Here is a 26,792-nt window from a genome sequence, read left to right on the forward strand (position 1 = left end):
AAAGTGACATGCATGCAACAATGACAGTTTAAAACGTTCTATTTGCAAAATTAAAATTGTCCATTTGGCTCCAATCTCACTTAGCTTAATTAACTCGTAATATCTTAGTTAAAAATTGGATATGAATCTAACTTTAGATGGAACAAACGAAGAGGAAGATGATGCAATATAGTTAGAAAAAATTGATGAAAAATGAAAGTCAAAGGCAAGCGTAAAAGAAAGTTAACTTCTCAAGTGTGGAGTTTTTGATCAATTGTCACATAAGTCGGTTGATGGAAAGCAAAGATGTAAGTGTAAGAAATGTGGAGTTATATTTATTTGTGACACCAAGTATGGGATAGGTAACCTCAAACGCAATTCTCAATCTTGGGTTAGGAAAGACACTCGTGATATTGGGCAATTAACTATGGGTCATGATTTGTCAGTTATGTCTACAAAATTTAATGCTAATAAATTTTGTGAATTGATTGTGCCTGCAATTGTTACGCATGATTTGCCATTATCATTCATTGAATATGTTAGTGTTACAGCGTTATTCTCTTGTTTGGGCGATGATATTTTAGCAATGTAGAAATTTAATATTTTTTTATTTATTTTAATTAGTTAATAATATTTTAATATATTTATAAAAAAAATATTTTATTGGATAACATACTTATTTATTTAATTATATATATATATATATTTAAAATTAAATATATATTTATAATATAAACAACTCAATTGAATAACGACTTTTATTTCAATTTATACCTAATAAAACTCTTAAAATATATATATCATAATCATCTATTTCTGCTAAACTGTACTCTCAAAAACCTATTTATTATCTTTTTTTTCTACCAAATACTATCAACAGGTATTTTCATCATCTTTCATTCATTGTTATATATGTATATATACATATATATAAATATATAAAAATTTACGATTTACAATTTGATGTGCGTAAAAAATTCTTAAATTTTCTCTATTAATCATTTTAAATTCTGATTTCAAGATAAAAATTTAATTTCTTTGTTTAATAATAGATAAATTTGATTTTATTTTTTTTTATTGAATTACTATAAATACTCTAGAAATTCATTATTATTATTATTATCAACTTTGGCTTCAAAATAAAATTTTTATATATATTATATGGGTCTGTCATATTAACTTAGTTTGGTTGATATTTGAATATTTGGATGATTTGTAGTTAATCTTTGAATAATTGGATGTTTGGATATCTAAATTATTTTTTAATATTTAGGTGATATAATTTTAATATTTTTTAATATATTTTAACATGGTAATCAGGATAAATGTGTCTAATGGGCTAAACGTATCGTGTCATGTAAGATTTATAATTATCCATTTATTAAAATATATTAAATGTATCGTATTGGGTCGTATGATGCATTAATAATTCATTTATTTAAATAGATTATATAGATCGTATCGTGTAACCTGTATCATAAATATATCTATATTAGAGTTGAATATTTTACACCGTTAGTTAAATAGTTCATATTTTAATTAGTTATTTTCATATTATACATGTATATTAACACGTTTTATTTATGATTCGCGAACACAAATTGCCAGCCCTACTTACAAAATCATTTCCTCCTTCAAGCGACTGAGGGAGCGGGTTATGAAAGGGGTATTTTCGTCTTCTTCGTGGTCATCCGCGTCACTCTCTCCCTCCAATTACGCCAAGTTGACTCACGTGCTTGACAATTCACACTGCCCAATTTCCAAGCGATCAAATCGCCGTAACTCTGTTGTTCGTGGAGAAATTACATGGTAATATTGATGCCATGTATGCTGAGTATATGGGTCAATGAATATTTAACACATAAATTTATATAGTTACTTTAAAAAAAATTATTTAATAGCTTTTACTTTTTAAGGTTCAAATATAAGATCTATTTTTATTTAAATTTATTAATTTATCAATTTATATAAAATTTTCTATATAAAATCACTATATTTATGACTCTAATAAGGTAAGAAACATTTTTAAATCTGAGTAATTTTTTTTTTACTATGTTTGATATTATTATTAAATTTATTTTAAAAAAAATATATTTTAAATATATTAATTTGAACATATTAAAATTTAATTAATATATTTAAATAATAAAAAAAACCTCAAATTTAAAATCTTCTATTTATTTTATATGAGATTGATTTATATCTTACTGCATAGTCTATAACTAATATCTAAATTTATTAGATTTTTATTAAATTAAAAAGAAAAGATTTTGTTAGGTTGAATATATATATATATATATATATATATATATATATATATATATATATATATATATATATATATATATATATATTATTGTGATTGTGGTTCTGATTCTCCTCTATTTTTGGACCTTATATATATTCTAGCCCTCCACCTCCACGGATCAAAGGCCATTCATTCAAAACTTTCCGCTTTCTATACGCCTGGCCTCAGCTTCTCCCTCATCAATGGCGCTTCGTAAATTGCTCTCGAAGCGTCTTTCCGATACTTACAGGCTAGCCTCACCGGCAGTGACACTAGAACATTTACCTATCTTTTCCCCTACCACGCTTCAAGCCACACTACCACCAAATGCAACGAAAACCAACTTCCACAGAGAGTCCCTAACCTCTACGGAATCCTCCGACAAAGGATTTTTCAGGCGATTCCTTCACCGGAAAGCTATAAATCAGTTGCCTGAGTTCCTCTCCCTGCCGGTCGGCGAGAAGCTGAGGGAGAAGCTCAAAGGCATCAACATTACCGGAGAAAGGCTCCGCCTGGATGGACTCGCTCCTCCGGCCCCGCAGGAAAAGGTTTCCAAAGATCCTAATCGGTTTGGAATTTCGGTTGAGGATGCGAGGAAGCTTCTGAGACTCTCGCAGGTGGAGAAGCTAAAAGCGAAGCTCAAGGAGATTCCAAAGACCTCGATTTCGTACTCCGAGTTTGTTCAGGTGTGTGTGGAGGGGTGCGGGAGTGAACATCAAGGAATTGAGTTTGCTAAGACGTTGGACCAGTCCGGAAACGTCATCGTTTTAGGGAATATTGTGTTCCTCCGGCCGGAGCAGGTATTAAATTAAAAGAAATAATAATGATAACAATTAACAAGAAATAAAGTTCCGTTGCAATTTCCTTCGGCTTTGTAACCGGAAATCCTGCTTGAATCAAACCGATTGGGTTTATATGTAGACCCAAACCCATTTTTTTATTATTTTAATTTCAATTAAAATTTAAATTTAATACCACTAACTGTTGGTGGCCCTGTCTATCTTCTAGCAATGGGTTGCAAGTGGCATGCCCGAAATTGCCTCAGGTCCACTTGTTTCCCATGCTTCCCGGTGAACAGGCCGCTAATTAATTGTGATACTGTGATTACTTGAATTTGGTATGCTTAATCATCTGATTGTTTGGTTGGCAGGTGGCCAAGTCAATGGAGAATATAATCTCAGAGTCCATAGCTACTCCTAATGACCCAAGAAGAAAACAACTGGAGCACATGGAGCAGCAAAAGGCGGCAATCGACCAAAAGGCCCGAGCCCAAGTTCGGGGTGAGCTTTATTGTGGACTAGGCTTCTTAGTGGTCCAAACACTTGCGTTCATGAGACTTACTTTCTGGGAACTCACCTGGGATGTGATGGAGCCCATATGCTTCTTTGTCACTTCACTTCATTTTGCCCTTGCCTATGCATTCTTTCTTAGGACATCCGTTGAACCATCTTTTGAAGGCTACTTCCAGCGCCGGTTCAAAGCCAAGCAGAAGAAACTCATGGAAATCCACAGCTTTGATATGCAAAAATATACCGAGCTTCGAAAAGCTTTTTATCCAAATTTAGGCTATGGGTTTCCTCACTCGGAACATTACAAGCCATTGAACAGCGATGAGGGAGCATTTCTTTGATCCAAGCAGCATTAAAATGAGCGAGTAATTTTCAAGCAATAAATAGCACAAAAGGAGCAAAAAATTTTGAACAATTGGTGATAAACCTATTCATTCGGTTTGGTGTAGGTCTATCTAGTTGAGAGAGCATAAAAGTTTGGACTCCATAGTCTATATACAGAAAAGGAGGAATAGGGTCTAACAGTGACCCATGTATATATTTTGGACAGTATTGTGGCTTGGTTCTCAGTAGTTTTGGACTGGCTCTCGGCCTAAGCCCCCCAAAATCAGTTGTATTATGGTTCCAGTGTCCACTATGGGATTACATTCCTCTGCTATAGACCCCGTAAATTGTGAAGTGGTCTTAATTTTCTCCCCTGTAAAGCATAAATGTCCGAATACAAGTACCTTAATTTTGTCTAATATTTTCTTTAAATTGTAAAAGTCCAGGTTTTTTATTTTCATACATCGGATAATTAAATTAACAGTTCTCAATGAATCAATCTCTGAAATTCAAGTGCTAATCAAAATCAAATAAATTAAAAAAAAAATTCTCATTTTTTACTTTCTTAGCAGTCTATCTGTTTGAGAACAAAATTTGGGTCTGTTGTCTAAACTTATCTGTATTCCAAAACAAGTTTTGTTGTTGTTCCATTGCTTTTATGCATAGATCATCACGGCCTATTTGGTATTACTATTGAAACTGTTGTTAAAAAAATTATTTTTTTAAATATATTAATTAGATAGTATTAAAAAATAATTAAGAATTAAATTTAATCAATTTTGATTATAAGAACACTAAAATAATAAAATAATTTTTGTCAAACTGTTTTTCGCAAAAACATTTAAAATGATGTTTTTATTCAGAAAAGCAGATTTAGACTCTGAAACTCAATTCCAAACAAAGCTTTCGTCATCCTTTACCTGGCATTTGGCAACAACAGTTTATTCTCAACCAAGTCTTGATTCAGTTTAATACAATTTCCTCAATTTAAAAAAAAAAAAAAAAAAGTGCAGGGAGAAAAAATGGACAAGAAGGACGCCAGCATGTTAGAAAATAGATGTGCAAAAGTGCATGAAGAGTTACTCTATTATAACTTTTATTTTTCTACATAAACATTGTCTAGTTAGTATTTTTTTTTTTATTGTGGTCACGTGATGTCACGAACTAATTTTTGTACATATATTATATTCACTCTCTAATTTAATTAAACAGATCATCCAATCATTCAGATCAAAATTTAAGAATTCAATATATATATTTTAGGATTTAGACTATAGACACAACGATTTGTTAAATATATTATTGAAAATATATTAAATCTAAATGATTAAAATTAGGGATGAAAATTATTCTCAAACTTGATTAAATTCGCATTCAATCAATTCTCTCAAATTCTGTTCTGATATTAATATCATACAGAACGAAGATGAAAAACTTGACTCGCTCCATTATTTTTTCTAATTAGAATAAGTAATTTATATTGTAAATAAATAAATAAATAGATGATTTTGACTATTAAAGCTTGGATGCCAGAAAATGGTGAGCCCGCAAAGATAGAAAACTAGGACAAAAATTATTTGTCTTAAATCTTCACATGCGGAAAACACTGCCCGAATTCTGGCTTAGCCTGGACAAAATGCTGGAAACAAATTACATTGGAGGAAAATTGAGTTTCCAAAGCAAAGCACAGCCACTTAGAATTTCCATCCAGCTGGTTGATTTCCCCAGACATTAAAATAATGTAGCTGGTACTATTTCCCCTAAAATATAGACAGAAGCAAGGGGGTAAGTGTCATACGTAGCAATAGCATATGCTAAAATCCAGTAAGGACTTGCCTGTAAGTCGTTTGACATAATGCGCAACCATACAAAATGAACCCTCAAATTATAATGCCCTTGTCATCAGCCTTATTTTCGACCTTACCAACAACAGATCAGTGGGCCCACTTCTCTGAAGGGCCGGGTAAGCAACAATGAATGATCAAATGGGGGTGTTTCAGCTCTTTGGAAGAACACTCCATACTCTACAATACAATCTAAATTTGTTACCGATTCATAATTGACTTTGAGAAATAGAGTTCAAAATTGGACTAAATCAGTTTGAAACGAATTGAATCAACTACCGATTTCAGGAATAGAATTGGCTGATATTTAATCCATGGGACGTCCTCGTGAATTAGACACACTATTCAAGCTACCAGGCCAAGGGTGACTGCTTTGCTACCAAACTGAAACAGAGACCTACCATTCGGCTATTTGGCCCAACCCTTTATATGATTTTGCAACACCCTTTTAATCAGAGTTTCACATGCAGCAGCTCTAGCAAAGATTAGAGCTTTGATTTTGGAACAACTTTCCCGGTGCTTGTTTTTGAAGGAAAATTTAGAATAACACAATCGAGAAAAAGATGTCCCAACGTTAGTTCACGTCCATTCCCATTGAGTAAAAGATAATCAATTATAATTTGGCTCCCATTCCACTTCATCCCAAAAGCTACATATATGCACAGCTAACTCTGACCCACACATCTGGGATATTTCGACTTCTAGTGGCCTCTCATTCTTCATCAAGCCGCCTCCTTTTCTTCCCTGTACTGAGCCTTATGTTCAGGTCAGGTCCCTCGTTATTATAAATAAAACTGAATAACAGCCCATGCCCATTGCTATTTTCCAATCATTTTTCTCAGCTAACACTCTCAAAAGTTGCCCTATTTCTTCAAACAGAGACCTACCACCTGATTCCTCTTGTTTCATGTAAAAATTGAGACTTTCAAAGAGAATTTAACCTAATTAATGAATTAATTTCTTAAGCACTCCCTTCTGGCCTCCTCCTAATCTAGCAAATCTTAAGTGGTGTATAGACAAAATACTTTTAACTTTTTTTCTAATATTATTATTATTATTATTATTATTCAATGAAAGTTTAATGAGCCAAGTAATTAATAAACGGTGAATTACTCTGCTCTTTTTTCTTTTTAATAATTTTTAAATATAATAAATCTCATAACATATAAATAGAAATATTCGAATTTCATACATACTCGTTTTTTATATTTTTTTAATGATACATGAAAATCAATCAAAATATTCTTATTATAACTCATTTAACATTTTTCTTTTTTATTTCACATAAATTGTCCATTAATATTGTTTTCAATTATTATAAAAAAATGATTAATCTTTTTCTTTTTTAAAAAATATAAGAGACGATAAGGTTTTGAACTCGAATTTTTTTATTTACTCGTTATGAGATTTATTAAATTTATAATAAAAAAATAATATTTTTATTATATAGTCTATTAATTATTATTTAATAAATTCAACCTTCAATTAATAAAAAATATATAAAAAGTGAAGTGATAATTTGAGTGGCCATGTGGACAACAATTATAATCAACATCATGTGGGCATATTGAATTATATATATTCATTATGTTTGGTCCATTGGCATGATCAATCATAAAAAGTCATAACTCATGACCATTTATTATTTATTTCGAAAACATTGTGTGCAAGTAATTTTTTTTTATTAATATTATTATTTGCTCACTTGTTGGTTTATCAGCTAGCATTGTTTTTGTAATTTATAGTATAATTTTAAAATATAATTAAATTATATATAAATTTTTTATTTTTAAAAAATTAAATTTTTTAAAATACATTTATCATTAATCAACTTTAAGTAGAAACAATTAACTAAAATTTATTGAGTAAAACTTATTTACTCATGGAATATTGTTTTCTATTTTTCATTTTTTATTTTTTATGATAAATAAAAAAATATGAAAAATGGATTCATCTATAAATAATTTAAAATAATATTCTAATTATTTGTTTAAAAAATTATGCATATCTTTTATGATTAAAAAATAAAATAATATAACAGGTATTTGAAACTTATTTTAATTTAAAATTTTTTAATATGGGTTACTCATTTATTTTATAATAATGAAATTAATTTTTTATTATTATAAATAAGTATTTTGTTAAATAATTATTCATTTCTAGCTATAAAAAAATGTATATTATAATTTTAGTTATAGAAAATTCATTACTTTTATTTAAAAAAAATAAAAAAATAAACTGTTGTTACAAAACAAAACAATGAAAAATAACCAAATTTTAATTAAAATTTAAAAACTAGAAAATTAATTTTCTTAACATAAATATACTTTAGAGACTAAATTATTTTTCCCTATTAAATTATAATTTTATCATGTTCCAGGGATAAAATATTGATTTAATTTCAAACAATAAATTTATTAAGGAAGTTTAGTATAATTTATTTTAAATTTTTAATTCAAATTAATGTAAAATTTTTAATTTAATCTCAATTTAATTTAAAAATAAAATAAAAAAAATAAAATTTTTAATTTTTTAAAAGCTTATTAAAGCAGCTCCCTGTTTATAGCCATTGGATGTGTTGGTGATCCAAAGAATTTCAACAGAGTGTGATAGCTGTAATCACGTGACTTAGAGCTGGTTTCCACCTGCTCCTTCGCAGGATTTTATGATATGCAATTTGACTGCAAGTGAAAATTTATTATTTTTTAATTAAAAGTTTTTAATTTATATTTTAAATTGTAATAATAAGTTACTCTAAGGTAAAAACAAAAGTATTGATCGAATTTCATGATATGCTTTTGAATAAAAAAAAATATTATTTTGTATGAAATAGTAATTTTATTTCAAAAAAATTACATAAAATTTAAAATTAATAAGTAAAATTTTAAAAAATATTTAAAATAATACTTTTTAACAATAATAAAAAAATTACTCAATTTATAATCCAAATGACACGTGTTAAGAGTCATATATAGAAACAACTGTTCTGTAAAATAGGGATATGCACATCAATTCTTCCTAAAGTTCACAAGCGCGAGATATTTTGTTCATGATTTTTAATTTATCAGTTATCTAAATTTTTAATGAGAATCTTTTCAATATGGAAAAGTTTTTTCTTTTTAGTAAAATCAGTAGAATGTCTAAATATCGCGAAATTAAAATCTACAGATTATATTAGCAAAATTTTTATTTGAACCTAAATTTATTGTAGAAATAAAATACATTATTTATAGTAGGATTCATGAAATTTATATATTTATGAATTGAGTGGGTAATAGAGCAATCGTGATATTTTTTTTCCATTTTGGGTTAGATTATCATGTCAAAGATTAATCAATTTATTTTTTATTTTTAATATAAAATTAATGATTAATGACATACTATATAAAATAAAAACAATAATTTGTATTTTTTTTATCAACAAAATAATAAATCTCATATTAATAGATAAAAAGTTAAAGCGATGTTTAAAATAAGATTAACAATAGATAATCGTTACTCTTATAATTTATAATTATTATTTAAATATTTAAAAAATAATAAATTAATTTTTTATTTTATTATTTTTTATTAAGAGATTAAATATTAATTTTAAAAAGTATATTAATAATTACTTTTTTAAAAATTAAAATTTATAAGAGTAATATTTAATTTTTAATTTTTTAATCATTTACTAAACACATCATAAATTTAAAATTTTCTCACTTTTCTATATATTTAAAAGTAAAGAAATATTAATAATTATGATTGCCTATTTTTAATTTTTCTTTAATTATGAAAGATGTAATAGATAAATATATTATTTATTTTTTTAACTATGAATATAATTAATAAACATTTTAATAACACCAAATTGCTCCTTATATATATATATATATATAATAAAAGGAGAGTAATGAGGCCATTGTCAATGATGATTAGCTTTAATTATCGTGGGAAGGTCCAAGTCGGTGAAACCTTTGTTGGCGTGAGCTAATGAACCTTTTAAATCCACTAATACTATTATAATTGTAAACGTAATTATATTTACCTAATCCACTTAACTTTTTCCAAGAAAGGGACCGTTTAACAGTGTCAGTGGTGCTGCTTTGCCAATTAACAACTGTTGACTAATGACTCTATGCCAAATAAATAAATAAATTATTATTATTTTTAATTGAAACATATGTTTTTTTCATAATAATAATTATTAAAAAAATAAGTTTATTGTCTATATAAAAAAAGAAATTAAAAAATTAAAAAAAAAATGGAAAACGTTCATACAATATTTAAAAGTTCATAAAAATTTGAAAAAGTTATAAAATTGTTTACCATGCCTGAAATAAAATCCTTGAAGCCTGAGCAATCATTTTTCCCTTGATCCATCTATGTAACAATTATCAGACAATGCCTCGTGGAGCTTAACGTTTCATGAAGACATTGACCCTATTGGAAACACACGTCTCCTCAGTGGCCTTTCATTTTCATCTAAATAGCAATCTTGTGAATATGGGGGTGCTGGGATCCGAGACAGGAAACATCTGGGGCGGGGCAGGGCAGGGCAGGGCAGCAATTAATGCTGTGTTGTAGTTAATTATCCCGTATAAAATATTGAGGCAGATGACAACAGTGGATTAAGTTTAAATTATTATAGGTATTATGTTTAATATAAATGCAAATGTCAAAGCAGCAAGGGGGGAAAAAATATTGAGGCTTGTGTTTTAGGTGACCAAAATATACCCAACCTTCATCATTTCTTAATTCTTTGAATCAAGTCCATTTTGTATCAACTCTGATGCATCATCAGTTTTTATCTGATCCTATTAGCTTTTATTCTTCTTTTTTTTTTTAATTATATATTTATGGTTTTTAATATAATGATGGGTCAATTAGTTAAAGAGCATTTTAATATTATATTTATGAATTTATCCAATAGCTTAGAAAAAAGGTATTAATAAAGTACAATGCCGATGAACCTGACACAATCATCGTTAGTGGGCTCTGGATAAATTATATAAAAATCAACTACTTAATAAATTATTTTCTGCTAACTAAGGAAATTAAAGTAATGATTTAAATTAAAGCTCATTGTGTTATAGTTGTATGTAAGACTGCACATGAGTTTGTTTAGATGGATTCATTATATTTCATCAAACAAATCTAACATGTCGATTTTCATAGCATTTAAATCGAAACAAATAAATTAAATTATAGAATTTTATACATTTGATTTTTATATTAAGTGAGTTGGGTTTAGTTTTAACATTTTTTATTACTTTTAATATTTTTTAATTTTTATAATTTAACTCTTATTGAACCCTTAACATATATATTATTATATATTAATTGAAAATATTTTATTTTATAAAATAAATATAAATAAAAAAATAGAATTAATCACATATTTTTATTTAATATATATATATATATATATATATATATATATATATATATATATATATATAATTTGAGTTCAATTGGGATCAAACTTTAACTATGTTAATTTGCAATTCAAATAAAAAATTCGCTCGGTTTGGATCCATTTGGGTTATCGGTTTTATTGGTTTAGCGGTTTGGTTGCACTCCCCCTTGTTGAATATATTTAAGTAAATAAAATTTATTTTTTTAATGAAATAAATATGTATTCTTATTTATCAATAATATTTTTCATTTTATCTAAGTAGAATTTAAGATATTTATCTTATTATGTATAATAGTTTTTCTCTCATTTTTTTATTGTTCACAATGTTAAAAAAAAATAAATTAATATTGATATTAAAATTATTTTTTTTCTACCTTTTCACTATTATAACCAATTTATTTATTTTTAAGAATTTTATATTATTTTAATTACTTATTTTTTAGTTAGTAGTAAAAATTAAATTAGATTGATAATCAAAATTATGATATGTTAATTAATTAAAAAAAAATCTAACAATTAATTATGTCACGCTAACTTACATGAAAATAATTATAATAAGTATAGTAATTAAAATATTTCTACATTTCAAATAATTAATTAAGAATAAAAATTATAATTAAAATGTAATTAAAATATTTTTACATTTCAAATAGTTAATTAAAAATTATATTAATTATAACAATTATAACTATAATAAATAAAATAATTAATAGAATAAAAATAAGAATAAAAATTAAAATAATTGTAACAATAATTAAAAAAATAAAACTATTATTTTTATATTTTAAAAAATAGAAATAAAATTTAAAAAATAATAATAATTAATTATATATAATTTTTATATTTTCATATAATTAATTAAAATAAAAATTTTTAATTGTATAAAGTAAAAAAATAAAAAAATATATTATTTTTACTTGTAATTAAATAAAAATAAAAAATTTAAATTTAATTTTCATTTGAGTACAAAATAGGTTTGCTCTAATTTTATAGTTTCTATATAAAAATTAAATACATTAAAAAAAATTTTAATTTAATAATAGAATTTACCACTTCTTTCTTTATTTCGCTCGATTTCAAATTCATTGTTAATTTTAATTTTAATAGGCCTAATGGCTAAAAACAATGGTTGATTGACCACAATTGGAGTACGAAGTCAATTATCCGTATATTTGTCTGGCAGTGGCAGAGCTCCATTTTTAAATCAATCTCATGTTCTGACTGACTCACACTCATCCACTATATATTGTCCACGTCACCACTTTGCTTCTGGATTAACTATTTAATTTTAATTTAGCAATTATAATCTTATTTCTTACTTCCAAATGTGGAATGAATTTATTTATTTATTTTTTATGTCGAATGAAATGATTTCAATCCCACCTATCAAGCATTTGCAATTTCAACCATTTCCACTTATAAAAAACGCTTATCTAAATTATCTTTCTAAGCCTCAACAATTTTTAAGTTTAGTTTCAATTTGAATTAATTATATTAAATATTTTAATATTAAATAATTTAATCAAAATTATCAAATTTCTATTTCCAACTTAATTTAGTAATTATATTTTAATAAAAATTAAATTACTAATAAATTTATAAAAAATTAAATTTTTATAGTTTAAAATATATTTTATTTAAATTGATTATCCTTATTTGTGATATTTAAATTCAATAATTGAAAAAAAAAATTAATAGCATATAATTATATTATTATTACCATTAATGAACGTTGCGGTCAGGCTCTGCCGTTGTTTTTTGGTATTTAAAGGAAAAAGACGTACCGTCATGGTCTATTTCATTAAATTTTCAGAGATTTCTTAACATATATGTAGATTTGGGGTGGTGATTCTGTGGGCACTACCGCACAACCACAGCCATACGAGCCAAAGCTCAACCGTGTGATTACTATAATAAATTTGCGTTCACAACATATAATAAATAATAAAGGGTAATCTTTATGATTTTAATGAAAAATAAATTAATATAATAAATTTGTGTTCACAAAACATTTTTTTTTATTAAATTTCATTATTAATCAACTATACATCCAATCAAATAATTCAAATTTTAAGTATTAAATTATTATAAATATTAAAATTATAAAAATTAAATTATATTAATTAAATTGTTATAACTTTTAGCTAATAAACATTTTTTAAATATAAAATATGTGTCAAAAAATAATTTAATTTCATTAAAAATAAAATTAAACTATTATTTTTATTATATTTCAAAAAAGAAATTATGAATTACCTTACATTTTATGCTAATAAAGTAATCAACTACACAGAACCTAGATTTTATTAGTATATAAACATGTTAATATAAATAATAAAATTTTATTTTATATGAAATGAAAACAAATTAAAATAAAAATATAATTATTGTATATTACTTGTGCAATTATTATCCTTTTTCCTTATTTAAAAGAATAAAACTTTTGTTTTTTTCTGAAAAAATAGAACCTTTTTCACTCATTCTGTTTTATTAGTCTATTTTTTGTTGGTAAATTTGCTATAAACTTAATTTTACATAAAAATAAAATTACTTATTATTATATTAAATATTTTTATTAAAATTTATAAAAAAATAATTAATACATATATATAATTAAGAATAAGCTAGAGAAAATTTAAATTCATTTTCAAATTATTATATTAAATATTTACATATCAATACATCAACTTTATATATATATATTTTAATTAATTAAATGTATATCTTAATATAAATATTTAATTTATGATTATCAAGCTTATTCGATCAAATTTATATTTATTTTTATATAAAAATAAATTTATATCTAATTATCTATCACATCTTTTTTTTAATATATATTTTTAAAAATGAAATAAACACCTGGACAAATGTTTTCAAAAAAAAGGATACATAGATTTTGAGAAAGTGGCATTTTCGTAATTTAGCTACAACACAAAGGCGAAAATGAATATTGCAAACGATGGACATTTTATTTCTTGCAACTTTTCAATGCCTACGAAGGAGGATTTACAATTTGATCTCTAAGTTTTTTCTGTATCACATATTAGTTTTTAAATTTAAAAAAATTAATTATTTAATATTTAAATTTTATATTATATTATATTTTAATTTTTAAATTTAAAAAAATTAATTATTTAATTTTTAAATTTATCATATTACATTTTAATTTTTATAATTTTAATATATATAATAATTTAATAATTTTGTTAATATAAAAAATTATTATAAATATTAAAAATTAAATTATTTGATATATTAAAATTAAAGAAATAATAAAATTTTTTAAATTTAAAAATTAAAATATAATATAATTTAAAATTTAAAATTAAATAAGTAATTTTTAAAATTAAAAAATTAAAATATAATATAGAGTAAAATAGGAACGAAACTATAAATTCTCTCTAAAAAATTACTAATGAAAGGAAAACGAATTTGAAAAAAAAAAAAAAAAACGAGTTATCGGCTCTACCCGCCCCACCCAATCCATTCGATTTCCTATCAATATCATCTCTCTCTCTCTCTCTCTCTCTCTCTCTCTCTCTCTGGTTCTTTCTGTCTTTACTGTCATTCTCCTCTAATTTTCTTAGGAAAATTTACTCAGCCAAACAAAGCCTTCGATTTCAAGTCTATTCTGCATGTTACGTTTGAACACCAAGTCACTTTGAATCTGTTGAAGAGAATCTCAGTTCCTATTGAAACCCAAGGACACTTGTTTTTCACTTCTTTTCTTTCATTCCGAAATTGCACAGTAAAAAAAAAAAAATTTGAAGTTTGTCTCAGAGATTTTTTTTTTATATATTTATTTATCTTTAGATAGTATTGGAAATGCGGAACAGCCAGCGGTTTTTCAAGGTGTTACGGCCGATCGGAAAATCGCCAGCGATTTGATGGAATCGACACTGTTTAGTGCTGCAGCTTTGGACATTTCATGGAGTTAATAATACGCTGTAGTCCATATTCGCTCACTAGATTTGACATTAAGCTCAGATTTGTAGTAATTGTTTTCGGGGTGAGTTTATTATTATTATTTTTTTGGGTGGGTTTATTTTACTGTGGTTCATTGTTTTTCCTGGTTTGGTCTGTCTCACGAAATTAGAAATTTAAGGGTTTTAGTTGAGTGATGAATCTCTTCGTTTGGCTCCTGAAAATTTTCGGCAATATATAGGAAAATCTATGATTTTGCTGCTGCTGCACTGTAACCCTCTAGTGATTATCAGATTTATGAGATTTTATTTTTAGTTTATTTTATTATGTTTTCTGGGGAAGCAAACGGCCTTCGGGTTTATTTACGCGGGTTGACTGTTGAGGTCCATTAGGAAAGTTCGGTTTTGATAATTTTTAGTGTTATTTGCCTTATTTTTCAACCTTTTTTTTTTGGGCCAAAGATTTTCTGTTTGGTCACCATCTTTCCATTCTTTCCCTTTCTTAATTTTCCTTATTGTTTTTGGATGTCACTTTAAGGAAACTTTTCATTCTGGCAATTTTTTTTGGGGAAAAAAAAGAGCATTTGTACCGTGATTTAAAATAAGATGGGCGCCTTATATATCTAAGCTTCAGTCTAGCGAGAAATGACTTCTGGGTGGACTATAACATATAGTTGCTTTATAAGCTTGTAGTTACGCTCTGTTGAGCTCATGGAGTCCAAAGTTTTCATATTTTTTCTGGTATTATCTGAGTGAATTTGGTGTTGCTAGATCTGTTGATTTTCTTAGCAAAAGTTCTGTTTGCAAATTGTTTTTTTTATCATTAACTGTACTCAATTTGATAGTTGTTTTGTTTGTAATGATACAAACGTTCGAGAGTTTTCAATAACTTGTGTTTATTTGTTTCCTGAAACAGATTGCAGTTATATTTTTATGCGTTCAAGCTGCTAATGCGGACACTCAAGAACACCCAATTCAATGGCAAGGACCAGAAAGTGGAGGTGGAAATATTGTCTCACATTCATGCATTCACGACCAGATAATTGAACAGAGGAGGCGACCTGGTCGCAAGGTGTACTCTGTTACCCCACAGGTTTATGATCAGTCTGTTATGTCAAAATCCTTTCATCACAAAGGAAGGGCATTGCTTGGAATTTCAGAATTGCAATCGCAGCAAAAGGATGCAAAGCAACCTATTAGGATTTTTTTAAATTATGATGCTGTTGGACATTCACCTGATAGAGATTGTCAAAAAGTTGGTGATATTGTGAAGGTTGGTGTCATAGGTAATTTGCAAAGCTTTGTTGCTTTATATTAGTCATGCCTGTGTAACTGATACGTTTCTTGTTGTGTATCGTTTATCAGCTTGGGGAACCTCCTGTGACTTCTTTTCTTGGCACTCCTTCTTGCAATCCTCTTGGTAATCCTCCAATTTATGGTGACTGCTGGTATAACTGCACTTTGGATGATATATCAGGGGAGGACAAAAGGCGTCGCCTTCACAAGGTTAGTACTTCTCCTTATCAGTTTCAGTGCCACTTTGCTTTTCATAACCATGGAAATATAATGCATATTTTGAGATGACTTTTAGTTCTTAATCTAGCTTAAAATTGTAATGAAAATGCTTTAAACAGAGAAATTTCAACCAAGCAAAGAATTCATTTTTGAAAGCAATTTCGTGTAGGCTTTGGGGCAGTCAGCTGATTGGTTTAGGAGAGCATTGGCTGTTGAGCCTGTGAAGGGGAACTTGCGGTTAAGTGGATATTCTGCATGTGGACAAGATGGAGGTGTGCAACTTCCACATGAATATGTTGAAGGTATAATTAGTGCAGTTAAGTATATTTGGCTTAGTGAATTGCTTATCTCCATTCTTGGTTTCGGTGGTATTGAAATTTCTGAGTTTGCGATTATATTTATTTAAATCTTCCAGAGGGTGTTTCTGAAGCAGACTTGGTTTTGTTGGTGACTACGAGACCTACAACAGGCAACACTCTTGCATGGGCAGTTGCATGTGAACGTGATCAATGGGGTCGCGCAATTGCTGGTAATTATTTCATCGAGCATCTTTTGATCATAGCAATAACTTAACCATAATGTGGTAGAGTTCTGAATGGTATTTTTTTTTTTGTAGGACATGTGAATGTTGCTCCTCGCCATTTGACGGCTGAGGCAGAGACGTTACTTTCAGCTACTTTAATTCATGAGGTCATTAAATTTTTAAATTAATGAGATTGAAATAGTATGGAATTCTTTTTTTTTTTTAATTTTTATTTTTGTACTGATTAGCACGCTTAATACTTTCCAGGTTATGCATGTTCTTGGTTTTGATCCCCACGCATTTGCCCATTTTAGGGATGACAGGAAAAGAAGGCGTGTTCAGGTAGATACTCTGATTCACATTCTCAATGAAATTTATCAACATCCAAGAAGACTAGTTATATTGAATATAGCTGAAAATATTTGAATTGTCCATCGGAACAAGAATGGGGTTTTCTCTGTATTTTAAGATGAACTGTAACAAAGTCTTCAAATATGACTTTATCCTCAAACAATCCTTTCCTTTTTCTTCTTTGCAAGTTTGAAAATTTTTTCCTTATATTTAATGGTGCTGACAAGTGCTTATCTAAAGATGAAAAGGAAAAAAAAAAAGAAAGGATGTGTGCAGCTAAGAGAACATTTTAAAAATTACATGATGAGGTTTGTCTCAGATTTTATGATGATATGTTGATATGCTGTTCAACTATTCACAATTTTTCGCGCGAGTATTTTTGTTATTTGAAAAGTGTACAAACTCAAACTATTATGAGGAGTGTTTTGTTGAAAGTTAAATGCTAGAACCTTGAAGATTATTGTTCTTGTTTATTTCTTCTGAGAGTTAAACATCACACACCAACACCACCCCCCCCCCCCCCCCCCACCCCCACCCCAACAAACCAAAACAAAAAAAAACCCAAGGTTTTTCATGGTAAATTAATGGAGCTAATCATTGCATATCATATTTTATCTTTCAGGTTACTGAACAAGTCATGGATGAAAAGCTTGGGCGGATGGTAACACGAGTGGTGCTTCCACGTGTTGTCATGCACTCACGACATCATTATGGGGTAATGATTATTGTAGAAAACACTTTTCCTTTTGAAATGCTTGCTTTCTGTTTCTGATTCTTTTTATTTGGTTGTTGAGGGGATTTTTCATTTCAAAATATTCTTCATTTATATTTCATGTTAATCTCTGACCCTTACAAGCCACAAAATCAACAAACTTTTAATGGGTCCTCTTATTGGCAGGCATTTTCTGAGAATTTTACTGGTTTAGAACTTGAAGATGGGGGAGGGCGTGGCACGTCAGGTTTTGTCCCCCCTTTTCTCTGTGATCTCTCTTTTTCTTTTTCCTCTCAGTCACTCACTAGCAGTTGCACTTTAAGTTGGCCATAAATAGATGTATTGACTGTTGAGCCTTTCCTTGGAAGGAAACTGGTGTAGTACATTATATCAAGTTAAAGTATGGAGACAGAAATACTGAGAAAATAACATATGCAAAATGCTTTGGTCAATTTAAGCTGCAATAGCATGTTAGAGCAATCAAAATAAATGCCAAAGTTGAGTTTATAACTATATAGTGATGGAAACCTTTAGCAATTCAATAATTTTGTTTGATAACTTGTCTGCAGGATCACACTGGGAAAAAAGACTTCTGATGAATGAGATTATGACAGGATCTGTGGATACAAGATCTGTAGTTTCAAAAATGACGCTGGCTTTATTGGAGGATAGCGGGTGGTACCAGGCTAACTATAGCATGGCGGACCGTCTTGATTGGGGTCGCAACCAAGGAACTGACTTTGTGACTTCCCCTTGCAATCTCTGGAAGGGGGCATACCATTGCAACACAACCCAGTTATCAGGTTGTACATATAACAGGGAGGCTGAGGGTTACTGCCCTATTGTAAGTTATAGTGGGGACCTCCCTCTGTGGGCTCGTTACTTTCCACAACCAAATAAAGGTATGTTCTCGAGCAGGATGTTTTAGGGTCCTTGTCCTTGTACACAAACCCCATTGATCATGTCATTTTAAAGATGTAATTGTATGAATCAGTTGAATTGGCCCATGGTTTGAAGTTCTGTTAACTTCTTGTACTGGTCATTGCAGGTGGGCAGTCCTCATTGGCTGATTATTGTACCTACTTTGTGGCTTACTCTGATGGATCATGTACAGACACTAACAGCGCACGGGCACCCGACAGAATGTTGGGTGAAGTTCGAGGGAGTAGCTCCAGGTGAAAATTGTGATTGAAACTTTCTTAGGAGAGGACAATATATATATTTGGCACAATATGGTGATGTAGTTTCTGTTTAAATGTATATATAGGTGCATGGCATCATCTTTAGTGCGCTCTGGCTTTGTGCGTGGTTCTGTGACCCAAGGAAATGGTTGTTATCAGCACAGATGTGTAAACATGTCTCTTGAGGTATGCTGTGGAGCTTTGATGCATTTGATGTTCCCTAACAAGCCAAACTATAGTTTATTAGATGCATTTGTGATGTTGTCTGGTTCAGCAACTTGCGTGTATGTTCAAGCATTATTTTATGAACATAGGACACCACAATTCAAGTTAAATTCAAATATTTTCTGTAATAAATACATCCTCATCTTACAATGCACTATGAAAACAATCAAATGTAACTTGTCTGCCACTTTTTCTTTCTTTTCCCCCTTTTTTTTTTTGTTTATTTTGCCCTTATGCAATTATCTACCCATTGCCATTCTGATAGTGTTCTTTTAGGTTGCTGTGGATGGTATGTGGAAAGTGTGTCCTGAAGCTGGTGGGCCAGTTCAGTTCCCTGGGTTCAATGGTAATTATTCTGTTTATCTATTTATTTATTGTGTTACATTATGAAATCCTGTAGTGTTCATATTTTCTTTGTTTTGTGTATTTGCATGCAGGTGAGCTGATTTGCCCTGCTTTCCATGAACTCTGTAGTAAAGGCTCAGTTTCTGTACCTGGGCAATGTCCCAGTTCATGTTATTTTAATGGAGACTGTGTTGATGGAAATTGTCACTGTTTCCTGGGATTTCATGGTCATGATTGTAGCAAACGTGAGCTCCTCCATCTTTCAATGTGCCACATTGTAGTCAATTGATGGGACAAAACATCATTTGTGGAATCCCAAACCTGTCAGCTACATTTGTTTGGATTCTTCTGGGGAATTGCTGAAGATTCCTTTCTTTGAATTTCTTTTGTAGGCTCCTGCTCTGGTAATTGCAATGGGCATGGCATGTGCCTTTCAAATGGGATCTGTAAATGCCAAAATGGTTACACTGGCGTTGACTGTTCTACCGGTAATCAGACCCAACCCCTTTTTTTGGGTGAAAAATCATGTTTGCTGAACTAGGTGAATAAATATACAATTAATGGTAGTATTCCTATTCATTTGTGCTGAATCATGTTTATGGTGGAAAGTAGAAGACTGTTATTCTGAATGTAGAACATGTAGCTTTAATTGATACTTGCATTTTGAAGAAGAATCTTTTCCATTCTTCTATTCGTTTTCAAAGTACCTGAATTGCATTTTGGAATGTTCTAAATACGTATCTGGTATTTTTAAAGGATGAACAGATCAAAATAACAATGTCTGCAGCTAAATTTTCTTTCTATTTTTGCGTTTAATTGGGATTTTCATTGAGTTTAAATTTTGATCCGGACCATCTGGTGGATGCTTATTGTTATTGTTGTGGTTTTTCTTGTTTTTGTTCCTGTGTTTTGCATTTCTAATCAATAGGTACCAACTCAAGTAGAGGCTGACTGTAGACGCTATGAGCTAAAATTCCTTAACTATGTTTGGTCTACCATTCTCTAATTGTGCATCTTTGTGTTAAATGCAGCTGCTTGTGATGAACAATGCAGCCTTCATGGTGGGGTTTGTGATAATGGAGTTTGCGAATTCCGATGCTCAGATTATGCAGGCTACACATGTCAGAATAGCTCGACACTCCTCTCTGGCCTCTCTGTTTGCAGAAATATGCTGGAGAGTGATATGTCTGGTCAACATTGTGCACCTAGCGAACCAAGTATACTGCAGCAGCTAGAAGAAGTTGTTGTCATGCCCAACTACCATCGATTGTTCCCTGGTGGTGCCCGGAAGCTATTTAATATCTTTGGCAGCAGCTACTGTGATACAGTTGCTAAACGATTAGCGTGCTGGGTATGTTGCCTGTCTTATTTCTGCTTCAGAGTAAATATCCTGAACTATGCATGGTGATGATTTGTCTATCTTGTTTGACTAAAAATTTTGGCCATAAATGACCAGATCTCCATCCAAAAGTGTGACAACGATGGTGATGACAGGCTTCGGGTATGCCATTCGGCATGTCAGTCGTATAATTTAGCTTGTGGAGCATCGCTTGACTGTTCAGACCAAACCCTCTTTAGCAGTGAAGAGGAGGGCGAGGGCCAGTGCACGGGTTCTGGAGAGATGAAGGTATCATGGTTGAAGCGTCTGGGGATTAGGTTCTTTTCAATTAATACTTCATTCAAAGGGACGTCTGTAGAATGTAGGCAGCAGTAGTCTTCCCCCCTTTTTTTTTTTAAAAAAAAATTCTTATCTTATTGGTTGTTTTTTTTGGCTTGTAATTTTTACGAGGGCTCCATTTTAGGAAAAAGGTGGCATGCGGTGCACGTGCCCTAGATGTAGGTGGTTGTCCTTCACTCATCCCAAATGCCATTTAAGAAATTTGGATGGGAGGCTTTCAAAGATGAAAGCAGCATGTAGAGATTCGGAAATGTATGCCAAAAAAAAAAAGGGAAAGCCTTGTTAATGAGTAAAAGAGGTTCGGCCGAAGGCCTTTGAAGAATGAAAAGCCTCATGTTTTCTTGTTTACCTCTTCTGCCTTTATCATTTCTTTTTGGGCCTAATGTAACATTAAAAAAAATCCTGAGCTTTATAGCAATTTTAAAAAAAGTAAACTATTATTATTTTCAATTACTTGAAATTTTAGTTGTGTATTAATTATAATGCGCGTGATGCGTGGAAATTGCTGACGAGGCATTGGACTTGCAGGGCAATAAATTTGGTTTTCCTTGCCCGTAATCCGAGAATCTAAGATTTTTTTTTATATAATTAGGCGTTTCTGTTATTTTTGAAAATTTCGAAACCAAATTCTGAAATTGGATTCTTTACTTCCATGTAACAAAAAGAAGATCAAACCAATTTGTATCTCAGATCAACATGTGAGCCAATTGATGTTGCCTGCATTAGATGATGAGGGATTAAATTTGAATTTGGTTTTTGAAATAATTGATTGTTTTGTGATAGATTTGATTGAATGTGATGATATGTGATATGATATTTTATTTTAAGATGATAATAAAATTATATTTAAATTTTATATTATATTATATTTTGTTGATATATGATATATAATATATATATATATTATATATTATATTATTTATTATTTTATAATTATATAAATTATTATTTATATATTATTATATTATATATATATAATATATTATATATATTATTATATAATTAAAATATATATATATTATATTTATTATTATATTATTATTTATTTTATTTAATTATTAAAATAATATAATTTAATAATATAAATATAAATAAAAAAATATAAATAAAATAATAAAAATATTATTTATATTTAAAAAAAATTTTTATTTAATTTTTTTTTTTTTTTATAAATAAATATTTTATATTTATTTTTTAAATAAAAAATAAAAAAATTTAAAAAAAATAATTAAAAAAAAAAAAAAAAAAAAAAAAAAAAAAAAAAAAAATAAAAAAAATTATTTAAAAAAAAAATAATAAAATAAAAAAAAAAAAAAAAAAAAAAAAAAAATATAAATAAAAAAAAAAAAAAAAAAAAAAAAAAAGAAACTACATTGGTGGGTATCATATCATATGCCCATTCAATTATATTTTTTTTTTTTTTGAGCTTGCAAAAATATATATTAGTTTTTTTTGTTTGTCATCTATCATCACTTTTGCAATGAAAAAAAAAAACCCCCTAACTCATTTAGCGTTAGTGTGGTTTCCAGCAACTGCAGCAGCATCGTATCTTACCATTCTGAGGAAAATGGAGTAAACAAATAAACGAAATTTTTGTTCAGATTCAATACATTACAGACATAAAATAAATAGAATTTACATATTTTATCTTAAATTTTTAATAAATAATGTTTGAGTAAGTTTTTTCCACTTGTAATTTTAAAGATAATTTTAATAATTATTACACTAAGTCTATTAATAACTTACAAGTATTTGTTCAAAGGATATGAAGTAGTGTTTATCTCAAATCACTTTTCACTTGCCAAACCATAAGACTTAATGACTAGAATTGTCTTAAAGATAAGTTTAATACTACTGAATTAAAGTTTAAAGATAAACTACCATATAAATCAATAATATCACAAATATTGCTAATACCCTTAAAAATTCCATGTATGGTAAACTACCCTGTAAATCAAATTAAACTATCATTCACATTTCTTAATTACCCACCCACCAACGAACAAAACCATGGAGCATCCATCAAAATGATATTCATCCAGACCCGTTGGAACAAAATGTGATCAGGTAATCCGACCCGGAGCAAGTGCAAGTACTTGATGCATCATCATAAGCATAACTGTACGCTGTTGGGCATGCATTCTTGAACAATGCCGAGTACTTCGTTGGCGGGCAAGTCTGCGGTGTCGAATGGTCACCGGTGCAACAAAACTCTGGTGAATTGAACGCTGCACAAGCACTCTTGCAGGCAACAATCGAGCCCGAATCCATCATCTGTAGCTCTGCGGGGCAGTTCACATTAAGATCCACCAGACAACCCGCGTATTGGCAATCACCGGAACCACCCAATGCCTTCACACCTAAGCCAAGGTTGTATCCATCTACCAGGCTAACGTCGTAGAAATCCTTGTCAGTAGGGTTCGTGGCAATAGTGAACTCAGCGAGGGTGACCGGCGGAGCTCCACCTCCTGTACACTTTAATGTGCCACCACAGTCACCGGTAGCACACTTTCCAGCTCCTGAATCATCAAATGCGCACCCAGTTCGAGCCCAGAACCTACCGGACCAATTGGGTGGAGCCTGGAACTGGATCGATGAACCAGGTGGCAAAACAAAACCACCGTCACCAAGAGTGGCAGCACCGTTTCCAGAGAGAGTTCCGGGCCATATAGTGTAGCTGCAGAGATTTTGGAGAGTGAAAACCGTGGCATTTGCTAGGTTGCCTGCATATTTGTGATAGAAAAATAATTAAGTTCTTGCCTTTTTGGATTAACTTGTGATAATCTGTCAGTTAGATTTGTGTTTTACTAATAATTACAAATCACTAGAAGATGCAAGATTTGAACCCAGAAACTAAAATGGCAGTTAAGATGGAAAAGTGTATGCAAGCAATGCAATAGTTACCTAAAGAAAAGACAAGAAGGAGAAGAAAACACCATGAACTTATCGCCATTTGGGTTTAGCGAGGATCAAAGAAAGAAAAAGAAGAGAAGAGAAGATTCCCGTTTGAGATTTGTGCGGGTATACAAACAAGAGGAGGTTAGAGTGGTTGTGGTTGAAGTCGTGGAAGTTATTATAGAGAGCATTGAATTTATATTTGGGCACCCACCTTAGCTTCCTACTAATTTAATTAGCTACTTTCTTTCCATGATCATTATAAGAATTTTGATTCTCTTTGGAAGGATAGTAGATATGATATGCACTAGTACTAATTAATTTGGAGTCTTTCATTAATTACTTGGTTAATTATGTCTTTTCTTGTTTTTACTAATTTGGCCTTTCTTTTCGTGATCATGGTAAAACAAAGTTCTTTTTATTGAGAGCAAAAGTCAGGTTCTTTTTGGAACTACTTAAAAAATTCCCTACGAAAAATTTATACATATGCTTACTAGCATGCATGGTATGACTCCAGTCTAATTTCATGTCTAAATTATTAATTTTACTCTTTGAAATTAAGGGTTTAAAAATCAAATTACAAAATCTCTTAATTTTGAGTTTAATTCTAGTTTTTTTTATTCAATTTTAATTTTAATTTTAATTTTTATTCCAATTGATTTGAATAATTTAATGGTTGATTTTTTTAAAAAATTTTTTAAGGAAAAAAAAGAGAAGAGTATATAATTTTAGTCCCAATTAAATTAGACTAATTGTAATTCAATTTCAAATTGGAATAAAATTTGAATTGAAAATCATATTTGTGTTCTGTTTATGTTACAATCTGAAACGGTCTAAAAATTTTCGTCATTTCTGTTCCAGCTCATCCAAAAAAGAATATTACCCCCAACTAATAATTCAAGTGGAGGATCCAATGAAGCTTAGAAGAAAAATTGATTGTCAGGTGTCACATACAGAGCCAAAACAAAACTTTTTTATTATTATTATTATTTTTTAGACTAAAATCAATTTAAACGAACTAGGACAGACATAACGGTCTCTTCCAGCTGGCGAGAGTGTAAAAAAAATAAAAGAAAATTCAAGTGATTTGTATATGAAATTAAATTAACGATTTAGATCACATATGTTGGGTTTATTTTTGTTTATGCATTAGCCTCAGCGGAAATGGTATCAGGTCACGTGAGAGACCAAGGATTAACATTGCCCATGTCGTCCTACACAAGAGAGGCAAAGCGAGTTGTGAGTATTGAAGCGTTAAGAAATAACAATGGTGATATCTCACGTGGCAAACATCAGCACAACCTCCCACAGTCAGTCCCACTCTCGCACGTCTTCAGGGCAGTTAACATTGAACGTGCTTCCCCTAGATCACTTGATTCACTTCCCCATCTCCATCTCATTTTCTCTCAATTAATTTACTCCTTTTTGTTTTTCCCATTTAATATTCACAAGTAATTATATATCCAGAACCGACATGTTTTAGTTGATTTCAAAGCAACCAAAATAATCATGGTGGGGGTAGTTGCTGTGGCCTTGTCCTTCCTAACATGGTGATTTACATGGTAGAGATAAATAAATGAGCAATTATTGCGATTGATTGCAGTCCATATTCATAATAATTTTAATTAATGATCTTAGAATTATAAAGTTTAAAATTTAAATTTCAATTAAAGTGAACTACACTAAAAAAAAAATCAAAATTTAAAATGTGTAAATTATTTTTTTTAATTTTTATTAAAAATGGAAAATTATGATTGTGAATGGGAGATGAGACTTGACAGTGGACTACATATCATGTAAAATCACCGTATTTGTTGAAAAAAAGAAAACAGCCAACAAATAAGCGATAAGCACAGCTAGAATCAAGATTTTATTGCCAACATCACCCACTAACAAGATATGTTGGCCAATAAATTTTGTCATGTATCTCTTATTACTCTTTAAAGAAGAAATTAAATTATAATAAAATATTTTTTAAATTTAATTAAAATATTTTTTATTTTATATTTAAAAATAAAATTAAAAAATAATTAATATTTTTAATTTTATAAAATGACACATAATTATAAATAAAATAACTTTAAAAAACGAAAAAACGTCTATGGATGGATATGATGTTATTGTTATTTGTTATTGTGACCATCTGACCAGTCATGTCATCATTTTTTTATTTTTTTGACGTTTGAACAAAAAAATGAAGCAAAATGAATTTTTTTTTTTTTTTATTTTTTTTTTTTTTTTTTTTTAAATTTTTCTGTTCCATGTCTTTTTTTCTTCGCGCCAACTGCCCCCACCAAACACACTTTTTCCTTCTTTG

The 26,792-nt window shown here is 29.2% G+C and overlaps 3 protein-coding genes across 3 annotated transcripts; 2 read left to right on the forward strand and 1 right to left on the reverse strand.

The window, feature by feature from the left end:
* Positions 1-2,377: 2,377 nt before the first annotated feature.
* LOC110631582 (calcium uniporter protein 4, mitochondrial) lies at positions 2,378-4,298 on the forward strand. Its single transcript, XM_021779453.2, has 2 exons — positions 2,378-3,066; positions 3,417-4,298. Exons 1-2 carry the CDS (start codon positions 2,470-2,472, stop codon positions 3,894-3,896), a joined length of 1,077 nt encoding a protein of 358 aa, XP_021635145.2. The 5' UTR covers positions 2,378-2,469; the 3' UTR covers positions 3,897-4,298.
* Positions 4,299-14,623: 10,325 nt separating this feature from the next.
* LOC110631601 (uncharacterized) lies at positions 14,624-21,928 on the forward strand. Its single transcript, XM_021779483.2, has 17 exons — positions 14,624-15,136; positions 15,967-16,323; positions 16,416-16,556; positions 16,735-16,867; positions 16,981-17,094; positions 17,182-17,255; positions 17,356-17,430; positions 18,062-18,154; positions 18,338-18,398; positions 18,721-19,053; positions 19,200-19,326; positions 19,419-19,518; positions 19,834-19,903; positions 19,995-20,147; positions 20,295-20,390; positions 20,934-21,253; positions 21,359-21,928. The coding sequence occupies exons 1-17, from the start codon at positions 15,056-15,058 to the stop codon at positions 21,614-21,616; spliced, it is 2,586 nt and encodes an 861-aa protein (XP_021635175.2). The 5' UTR covers positions 14,624-15,055; the 3' UTR covers positions 21,617-21,928.
* A 1,486-nt stretch (positions 21,929-23,414) lies between these two features.
* Positions 23,415-24,707, reverse strand: LOC110631581 (pathogenesis-related thaumatin-like protein 3.5). Its single transcript, XM_021779452.2, has 2 exons — positions 24,485-24,707; positions 23,415-24,303 (listed from the first exon to the last, which is right to left on the reverse strand). Exons 1-2 carry the CDS (start codon positions 24,531-24,533, stop codon positions 23,615-23,617), a joined length of 738 nt encoding a protein of 245 aa, XP_021635144.2. The 5' UTR covers positions 24,534-24,707; the 3' UTR covers positions 23,415-23,614.
* Positions 24,708-26,792: the final 2,085 nt, after the last annotated feature.

Source organism: Hevea brasiliensis, chromosome 12 (genome assembly GCF_030052815.1).
Source record: "Hevea brasiliensis isolate MT/VB/25A 57/8 chromosome 12, ASM3005281v1, whole genome shotgun sequence".
Lineage (NCBI taxonomy): Eukaryota > Viridiplantae > Streptophyta > Magnoliopsida > Malpighiales > Euphorbiaceae > Hevea > Hevea brasiliensis.